This window comes from Poromitra crassiceps, assembly GCF_964638095.1.
Source record: "Poromitra crassiceps genome assembly, chromosome: 5".
Lineage (NCBI taxonomy): Eukaryota > Metazoa > Chordata > Actinopteri > Beryciformes > Melamphaidae > Poromitra > Poromitra crassiceps.
This window is the reverse complement of record NC_139642.1, coordinates 53,770,658-53,781,295: the sequence shown is the minus strand read 5'-3', so window position 1 is coordinate 53,781,295 and position 10,638 is coordinate 53,770,658. Positions and strand designations below refer to the sequence as shown.

The 10,638-nt window shown below is 43.4% G+C and overlaps 1 protein-coding gene across 1 annotated transcript in view; it reads left to right on the top strand.

The window, feature by feature from the left end:
* Positions 1–9,022, top strand: part of arhgef17 (Rho guanine nucleotide exchange factor (GEF) 17) — a gene marked incomplete at both ends in the record, with an annotated part of 101,726 nt that extends 92,704 nt beyond the window's left edge. The window contains 5 exons of the mRNA XM_083636790.1: positions 3,110–3,258; positions 6,456–6,630; positions 7,380–7,475; positions 7,956–8,138; positions 8,811–9,022. Of these exons, the coding sequence (XP_083492916.1) occupies positions 3,110–3,258; positions 6,456–6,630; positions 7,380–7,475; positions 7,956–8,138; positions 8,811–9,022 (815 nt within the window). The remainder of the gene's footprint in view (positions 1–3,109; positions 3,259–6,455; positions 6,631–7,379; positions 7,476–7,955; positions 8,139–8,810) is intronic.
* Positions 9,023–10,638: the final 1,616 nt, after the last annotated feature.

Here is a 10,638-nt window from a genome sequence, read left to right as displayed (position 1 = left end):
TATATGGCAAATACAATGACACATTCAGTTTTTAAAGTAAAAGGCAAATATTTATTGCAAAAATGGTTGGTTTTATTTACCCTGCAGTCAGGTAGATGAACTTATTGAACACATTAACTTATTCCCAGTCATCAGTAGTGTTCCGGCAGGTGTTGCCAAGTTTCCTGCAGTTGCATGCCTCGATGTAACCTTGCTTGCAAGATGGATAACCTCGCGAGATCAAAAGAGATTCTCTCGACGTAATCCATCTTGTCATGCACAGGCAGTTAAGATGATTGGCCGAACCATGCCGCCCCGACGAATCAGCGGCAGCCTTAAGCGGGCTCAGGCTCGTCTGGGCAAGTAGTGGGTACATGGTCTTTGTAGTTCTTTTCACTCGTCAACATGGCTGCCGCCGCGGAAGTGACAGGCTGTCTGAATGAAATTGAATGTAACGTTCCCAATTCTATGTATTAAATTCTAAAAAATTAACGGCAACATTTGGGAAGGCTAAGCCACACAACTAGTTCGTTATAATCTAACTTCATGTTTCGAAGGTGACTTTACGACGGTGAGGACTCAATCAATGAATACCACGGAGATCAGGCACAGGCACCTTCGGCGATCTGATTGGTTGAAGTTAACACCCACCAGCGGTGATAGACAGATGGGTCATCCAATCACCTGCCAAGTAGCTTGGAAAAAGTGCCCGCCTCCGTCAGCGGGTCTGGTTACTGCATTCCCAGATCGACTGGTTTAGTGAAACGTATGTGGAGCTATACCGTCCATCTGGCAGCGTCAGGTTAGCCTCGATGCATTCCATGCGGAATTTCCTGCAGCTGCAGCGTTGGCTGAGGCACCCCTTCAAACAACCACATGAGGTGATCTCCCTGCATGCTTTCGGCATAGGTGGCAGAGAGAATAGCCGTGGCACTAACTGACCATCAAGGTGCATCCATCCCATTTCGGTCACTGGAGGAAGATCGGGATATGGCAAGTGAGCTTGGTTCCAGACAATTGCTTGATAGTGTGCACGCATGATGTGAAACTTTGCTGCATCTGAGGTTGGTGGCAGAGTCTCTTGTGCACGACCTCTACAAAACAACTTGACTCTTGCGTTGTTGCAGTTATCAACCTCGGGCACACCATACATCTTACAGATGAATTTCTCTGTTGACATCGCTATGTCGTCTGTGAGAGGGCCCTTGCCAAGGCCAATAAGATCCGTGTGATGTTGCTGGAACACCTGCCAGGCCGTTTTCTTGCTGTGGCCACTGAACTGAGACACACTATCACAGCCAGTGAGGGAATGGAAGGCAAGTAGTGTGTCCACTTGATCAGCAGATAGCAACATGTGAATTTCATGTACTGGAAGATACTTTGGAGCCTTGGACGTCCCAGCTTTCATGTAGAGATGTGTACATGCCATTCTGTCATAGTGTGCCAGAAGTAGAAGAAGCACATCTGTATCGCGCGCTGACACGACTATTGTTTTCATATGAGCACCCCATACCCCAAACCTTAACCCAAACCCTAACCTTAACGTTAACCCTAACCCTAACCATAACCCAGTCTGACCTCTCAATGTCCCTAACCCTAACCCAAAACCCCAACCCTAACCTTAATGTTAACGCTAATGGTCGGACTAATGGGAGGTCGGACCAATGGGCAGGCCCCACTGGATAACATTAGATAGCTAAATAAGCTTCATGCAGCAATATCCTAAAATATAATTCAAACAACACAAAATGCATCACATTATAATTCCTATCTTTGCTGATGTTGACTTACCTGTTAACTTTTTGGGTATTGTCTTTTGGGTAATGTTACAGTCTGTTCCTTCAGCAATGTTTTTGGTCACCAGCCGACCATTTCAGAGATACATTTAAAAGAAGAGTGTTAACATATCGTTATATATTCATTTAGCTAACTATCGTTAGCCAGTAAGGTTAGCTAGGCGCTTTTTGTTTGCTTTGCTTCAGCAAAACAGCCTTTCTGTAAGGTTCTGTCCTTCTGAGAGCCTTCTGAGTGTCCTTTAGAGCCTTTGTTTGTGGGAGGGGGCGGGGCAAATGTTCCATCACAGCATTGGACATATCTCAAAGACAAACTGCAAAGTAATCAAATTATTCTTAAACATCTAGGACCAACTTGCTTTTGGATCTTATTTGGTTGACGAATTATTCATCACTAAAGATGACAATTTTTGCAATGTATATGGTTTTAAACAGTTTCTTCACATTTTAGCTTAAAACAGGATATGGTATTGGATTCCTCATATATGAAAACCTACAAAAGCACATTTCATTCAAGTTTCTACCATGTTTAGTCAAAAAGATGTAGTTAAATACATTTCATGCCGATGGGGGCGGCCATCTTGGTTTTGAGGCATTTCCGTCCATTTTTGAGCTGGGCATACAGCAAATTTGAACTCAGCACCCTTCAATACCCCTAAAAAGCATGTATGCCATAAATTAACATGATTTGCCTTCGGGGTTCAGATTTTCTGAAAATTGACCCAGTCTAATATGCATATACCAACTCCCACGCTCCTCCACACACGCTCATGTATACACATACATACATACATACATACATACATGCATATATATACACATATGTATACAAACTTACCCATACACACACAATAACATAAATCAACCCACATATCCCTATCAATACTTATTCCTAATAATACATTCCAATATTACCCCAATAACCCAATGCTTTTGATATTAACTTGTGTTGTACCAATGCATATAGAAAAACCAAACAGCAGTGATTTGTGTTTTTCTGTCCACACCATCTCTCTTTCAAATGGGAACTGCTTTCTAATCTCCAAAAAGTAATGTGTTTATTATTAAAATACCTAAATTAATAATGTACCTTGGACATTTGAATTTGAAGTATGAAAAACACTGTGTGCTTGCACAAATTAGATTATATAATTCGTATTTTAAAAGCCTCTCTAACCTCTAGTGCAAGCCTGCATTATTAATTAAATATACTGGTTAAAGACTTGAAAATAAAATGGCCTAAGTAGCTGAAGCACTGAGGGTTCTGACACTGTGTTCTGTGCTAATCTTTCCCTAACCCATCCTCCGTCTCACTCCGCCCACCTTCCCGTCCACAGGTAGTTTCTGGGACGCCCAGTCTTCTCAGACGTTGGTGCTGGGCTCGCCCCAAAGCCCCGTCACCAAGATGGTTCCTGTGGGAGGGAAGCTGTGGTGCGGATCCCAGAACAGAGTCCTCATTATCAACACAACTACACTGGTACAAGAGGTAACAGAGTCCTCATTATCATCAACACAACTACACTGATACAAGAGGTAACAGAGTCCTCATTATCAACACAACTACACTGATACAAGAGGTAACAGAGTCCTCATTATCATCAACACAACTACACTGGTACAAGAGGTAACATAGTCCTCATTATCAACACAACTACACTGATACAAGAGGTATAGAGTCCTCATTATCATCAACACAACTACACTGATACAAGAGGTAACAGAGTCCTCATTATCATCAACACAACTACACTGGTACAAGAGGTAACAGAGTCCTCATTATCATCAACACAACTACACTGATACAAGAGGTAACAGAGTCCTCATTATCAACACAACTACACTGATACAAGAGGTAACAGAGTCCTCATTATCATCAACACAACTACACTGGTACAAGAGGTAACAGAGTCCTCATTATCAACACAACTACACTGATACAAGAGGTATAGAGTCCTCATTATCATCAACACAACTACACTGATACAAGAGGTAACAGAGTCCTCATTATCATCAACACAACTACACTGGTACAAGAGGTAACACAGTCCTCATTATCAACACAACTACACTGGTACAAGAGGTAACAGAGTCATCATTATCAACACAACTACACTGGTACAAGAGGTAACAGAGTCCTCATTATCAACACAACTACACTGATACAAGAGGTAACAGAGTCCTCATTATCAACACAACTACACTGGTACAAGAGGTAACAGAGTCCTGATTATCAACACAACTACACTGATACAAGAGGTAACAGAGTCCTCATTATCAACACAACTACACTGGTACAAGAGGTAACAGAGTCCTCATTATCATCACAACTACACTGGTACAAGAGGTAACAGAGTCCTCATTATCAACACAACTACACTGGTACAAGAGGTAACAGAGTCCTCATTATCAACACAACCACACTGGTACAAGAGGTAACAGAGTCCTCATTACCAACACAACTACACTGGTACAAGAGGTAACAGAGTCCTCATTATCAACACAACTACACTGGTACAAGAGGTAACAGAGTCCTCATTATCATCAACACAACTACACTGGTACAAGAGGTAACAGAGTCCTCATTATCAACACAACCACACTGGTACAAGAGGTAACAGAGTCCTCATTATCAACACAACTACACTGATACAAGAAGTAACAGAGTCCTCATTATCAACACAACTACACTGGTACAAGAGGTAACAGAGTCCTCATTATCAACACAACTACACTGATACAAGAGGTAACAGAGTCATCATTATCAACACAACTACACTGGTACAAAAGGTAACATAGTCCTCATCATCAACACAACTACACTGGTACAAGAGGTAACAGAGTCCTCATTATCATCAACACAACTACACTGGTACAAGAGGTAACAGAGTCCTCATTATCATCAACACAACTACACTGATACAAGAGGTAACAGAGTCCTCATTATCAACACAACTACACTGATACAAGAGGTAACAGAGTCCTCATTATCAACACAACTACACTGATACAAGAGGTAACAGAGTCCTCATTATCATCAACACAACTACACTGATACAAGAGGTAACAGAGTCCTCATTATCAACACAACTACACTGATACAAGAGGTAACAGAGTCCTCATTATCAACACAACTACACTGATACAAGAGGTAACAGAGTCCTCATTATCAACACAACTACACTGATACAAGAGGTAACAGAGTCCTCATTATCATCAACACAACTACACTGATACAAGAGGTAACAGAGTCCTCATTATCAACACAACTACACTGGTACAAGAGGTAACAGAGTCCTCATTATCAACACAACTACACTGGTACAAGAGGTAACAGAGTCCTCATTATCAACACAACTACACTGGTACAAGAGGTAACAGAGTCCTCATTATCAACACAACTACACTGGTACAAGAGGTAACAGAGTCCTCATTATCAACACAACTACACTGGTACAAGAGGTAACAGAGTCCTCATTATCAACACAACTACACTGGTACAAGAGGTATAGAGTCCTCATTATCAACACAACTACACTGGTACAAGAGGTAACAGAGTCCTCATTATCAACACAACTACACTGGTACAAGAGGTAACAGAGTCCTCATTATCATCAACACAACTACACTGATACAAGAGGTAACAGAGTCCTCATTATCAACACAACTACACTGATACAAGAGGTAACAGAGTCCTCATTATCAACACAACTACACTGATACAAGAGGTAACAGAGTCCTCATTATCATCAACACAACTACACTGATACAAGAGGTAACAGAGTCCTCATTATCAACACAACTACACTGATACAAGAGGTAACAGAGTCCTCATTATCAACACAACTACACTGATACAAGAGGTAACAGAGTCCTCATTATCAACACAACTACACTGATACAAGAGGTAACAGAGTCCTCATTATCATCAACACAACTACACTGATACAAGAGGTAACAGAGTCCTCATTATCAACACAACTACACTGGTACAAGAGGTAACAGAGTCCTCATTATCAACACAACTACACTGATACAAGAGGTAACAGAGTCCTCATTATCAACACAACTACACTGGTACAAGAGGTAACAGAGTCCTCATTATCAACACAACTACACTGATACAAGAGGTAACAGAGTCCTCATTATCAACACAACTACACTGGTACAAGAGGTAACGGAGTCCTCATTATCAACACAAGAGGTAGGTGGATGTCCTCATTATATGTGGAAAGCCGGATTAAGGGTACGTGTCCTAGTCACTGCACTAGTGCCTCCTCTGGTCGGTCGGGGTGCCTGTTCGGGGGGAGGGGAACTTGGGGGGATTGGGTGATCCTTCCACATGCTACATCCTGCCGGTGAAACTCCTCACTGTCAGCTGAAAAGAAGCGGCTGGCGACTTGGTTTCCTCCTACCACGAAAGACATGTATCTTAGGGTTAATACTCCTGCCTGTCACTGTGTGTGAGGCACTGTCAATTCTAACTGGAGTACCAAGGGACAGCAGTTGAAAATTAGCCATGTGGCTAACACTGGTACATTTTCAATAATGTGCATTGCCCTTCAAATGAATACACCAATTAAATCTCAATGCAGCAACTCGAATAACAGATGAGGCAGACGGTAGACAGGAGTGTTGTCGTCTACTCTCTCACTTTTTCCTTGCACCTCTCTCCCTCCCTGGCAGCACTGGTTCCAGGTGGGCACAGACAGCGGGCGCTGTGTGACCTGCATGGTGGCGTACGGTCAGGGCGTGTGGCTCGCCCTGCAGGGCAGTGCTCAGGTCAGGCTGTACCACGCTCAGAGCTGGGAGAGCCTCACTGAGGTGGACGTGGCCCCCGCTGTGCACAAGATGCTCGCAGGTAACACACACACCAAGCATGTGGACAGTGTGAGACGTGTTACAAAAACCTGTAGGATGACAATTACATTATTTTAAAGGATAAGTTCAAAAAAAAATGAAAATTCAGTCATTATCTAATCACCCCCATGCCGATGGAAGGATGTGTTTTTTTAGTCCTCAAAACATTTATGGAGTTTCACAGCAAAACACAGTTGCAGAATTATCCTACACAATTACATACACTAAGTGGATGTTGATAACTTTCAAACATAAAAAAAAGCCTCCATACTGCTCATCTGGCGTAATCCAAGTCTCCAGAAGCCCTGAGATGCCAAGTTGACTTGAAAACAAAGCACATAGTTAGTCAATGTAGTCTCACAGCCATTGATGTCAGTGTAGCTCCACAATGCTACATTAAAATAGTGTTTTGCTGTGAAACAGTTTTGTGGACTAAAAAACGTTCCCCCGTCCTTCCACCGGCATGGGGGTGACCTCCACCCCTCCTGGGGGTGAGTAGATAAGGACTGGATTTTCATTTTGGGTGAACTTATCTTTTAATGCTTTAATTCCCATTTCCCAATAACTCACCCCATATCTCTCCATTTCCTCTCCCCTCTGAATCTTAACCCCCACTTCTCCCTTCCTCTCTCTCCCCCTTCCTCTCTCCCTCCTCTAACTCTCCACCTTTTCCCCACCACTTCTTGTCCTCCCTCACCTACACCCCTTTTCCGTCTACTTCGTCCTCCGCTTCCCTTCTCTCCATCCCAGGGTCGGATGCAATCATCAGGCAGCACAAGGCAGCCTGCCTGAGAATCACAGCACTGTTGGCCTGTAAGGACCTGCTGTGGATCGGTACCAGTGCAGGTAGAACAAGAAATATATATATATATAGACACAAAGTCAGTGCAGGAACTCAAAGTTATATTGACACGGTTAGATTACTTTAACAATAAATCAAACAGCAATACAAGAGTCATATTTACTGAATATGGACTGCGATAGCACAGGTGTACACAGTGCGTTTCCTATGATAAGAATATCTGTGATTAAGATGAGCCATATTTTAATGGTGGCATTGTGTGGAGCTACACTGACATCATTGGCTGAGAGACGACATTGACTGAGCAAATATGTAACTTATGTGCTTTGTCATAATGCCATCTTGACCCAACAGTAAACCTGTGTCAGTAGACGTTTGTGTCTCCCAATTATTCCGCCACCAATAAAGTTAATGTATGTATGTAATGTGCTACTCTGTTGGCTGTGTTGTATTCTCTGGCCGGATATGTCTTAAGAGGTCTGATTCAGAAAGAAAGGCAATTTTAAAGTGGTGTTCCTTTGCAGGAGTGGTCCTGACGCTGGCCATCCCAGCAGTGAGCTCAGGGACTGGGCCCGGCATGCTGAAGGCTCCCCTGGTGCCCGTGGGCTCGGCTCACGGACACACGGGCCACGTGCGCTTCCTCACCTCCATCGAACTGCCAGAAGGCTTTGACGTCAACTTCCCTCTTCCCCCAACCGACTGCACAGGTGACCAACTTAACTTAACTTAACTGAACTACTGAGTTTCTGCTTCAAACATGCTCGTTTTTTTCACCTATCATTGAATATCCCCCCTTATCCCCCCCATCATAAATCAGCCAATATACATACCATACATATCAGTGGCACACACACACACACACACACACACACACACACACACACACACACACACATACACACACACACACACACACACACACACACACACACACATACACACACTACCAGTCAAAATGTAGACACACCTGATTGAATGTATGTTTTTCATGATCTTAAAGCTTATGCCATCTAAAGGCTATATGCTTATATGCTTGAAAAATGTTTTTTAGACAAATATACTTTCCAAAACATTTGCTTTTCCATCAAGGCAATGGACGGCTACTTTAAAGAATGTAAAATATACGATTGATTTGTTTTAACGCTTTTTTGGTCAGTGCATATTTCCATTGTGTTATTTTATAGTTTTGACGTTTTAACATTCTAAAATCTAGAAATAAAGAAAAATTGGTGCAGCAAATGTTTGACTGTCAAAGTTTTTTGCTATGCGTGGGCTTCTCAAGTTCTGCAGCAGGACAAATTTCACTGAACCAAACCTATCTGAACTGAATATTATATGATATTACACCTCCCCTCAACCTTACCTGTCTTTCTTCCTAGGCAACCAATCCCACAGCAGCAGCAGCACAGTTGACAGCAGCCTCCAAAGGCGGGACTCCACGCGCCGACGAGCCTCCGGCCACCTCCCCCCCAAAACCAATCAGCTCGTCATCTCCGGGGGCGACGGCTACGAGGACTTCAGACTGACCAATAGCAGCGAGACAGTCGGGCGGGACGACAGCACCAACCACCTATTGCTGTGGAGGGTCTGAGACTTGAAGAACACCGTTTTTTTCCCCCCAACCCAGCTGAGAACGGCGCACATACCCTTCCTTCTGCCCTCCTGACTCCTCACCTTTCACTGTTGTTTTTGATGGTCTTCTGCTCGGTCCACCAGTCTCTATGTGCATAATGGGTGTCAACGCCCTCCCTGCCTGCACCCACAAATGAAAATTGTCACTTCAAATTTCTTGTGTTAATATATATTTCTGATTGTGTGCATGGTTCTTCACATGGTGGTGTTTGTGCGTCTGTCTATTTGGGCGTGGACGGGTGGTTGGCACTGGATGTATACTGCATTCTCCGCAAGTATTGTCCGGTCTGGAAAAGTGTTACGAAACTCAGCCTTTACTGAAAGAGAGACAGAAGAAGAGCGAGGGGGGGGGGCGGAGGAGAACACTTTCCAAAGATGGCTTTTTCAAACTTTCCACAGTTGGATGTACGGTGAGAATCAGAGGGGAGAGACAGATGGAGAGAAATGGACAGAAGAGAGAGTTGGACTCTGCAGTATGTCGTTGCACAGGGAGTTGCTTGGAGAGGCGGAAGAAGGACTTTGAAGTGAACTGGGACACGTGGGACAGGACACACACAGTAGCTTGAATTTGGAACGTCAACCCTTTGCTCCATCACCACTTCATCTTAGCTTGAACTACAGATGAACCACCACAGAAAACTTTGTGAAAATTATATTAATATATTATATATCTACGAATGAAAATCAAGTGAAACGTTCCCACGCTGCCTGTAGTTTGTGACTACGTCTCCCAACAGCTGTTGTGCCGTTCTGATCAGTGGGATTGTGTTTTCATATTGTTTTACGGATCTCTGCTAGGCTGACTCTGCCAACAATAGCGCCCCCGTCTGGCTGAGTCAGGTTAGATCTCTGCAGCTCCAGTCCAGGATGTGCCCACAGACGTTTGGTTGATGTCTGCAAGCTCTTAAAGGAGAAAAGAGACGACGAGGTGCCGTTCTCCCTGAATCAATCAGTCAATAATGGCAGATCTCAGATCAGATCTTCCTGGCCCCAGAGCTCTGTTTAACACCGTAGGGATGACATAATAGCTGCTCCTCAGTCAGTATTTAAGCATGGCGAGACTGCTAACAAAAACCCTTTCCCGTTCTCATATAGAGGGAGAGTGAAGAAGAGTATGGTTGAAGTGCAATATATGGCAGAAGGGTACCTAACAGGACTATAGGCACATGCATATACAGTGACCCATTTAAGCACAGCCTCCACTCACTGAGTCAGAACACACACACGTCTCTCCGTTGCGTACTGCACACACACACACTCACACACACACTTGTGTTTTTCCACAGATAATCACAGTGTATCTATTAAGTTTTTCTTATGTTCATTTTGATATTGGTTGAAGATGAGATGAAGCAGTGTTCCACTACTGGAGTTATGTAGACAAAAAAAGTGCATTGGAGACATGTCTCTTTAACACGACTATGCCAAAGCCTCGTATCTGTAAGAGTGACGGCATGGAGGGGTCTGAAACGTGTTTTTTTTTTTTTTGTTGCCAAGAGATTTCAGCCAAAACTCCCACTGGCTGCGCTTGTGTTGAACATTCCATCAGGAAGGCGATTGGGAACTATATTGTTG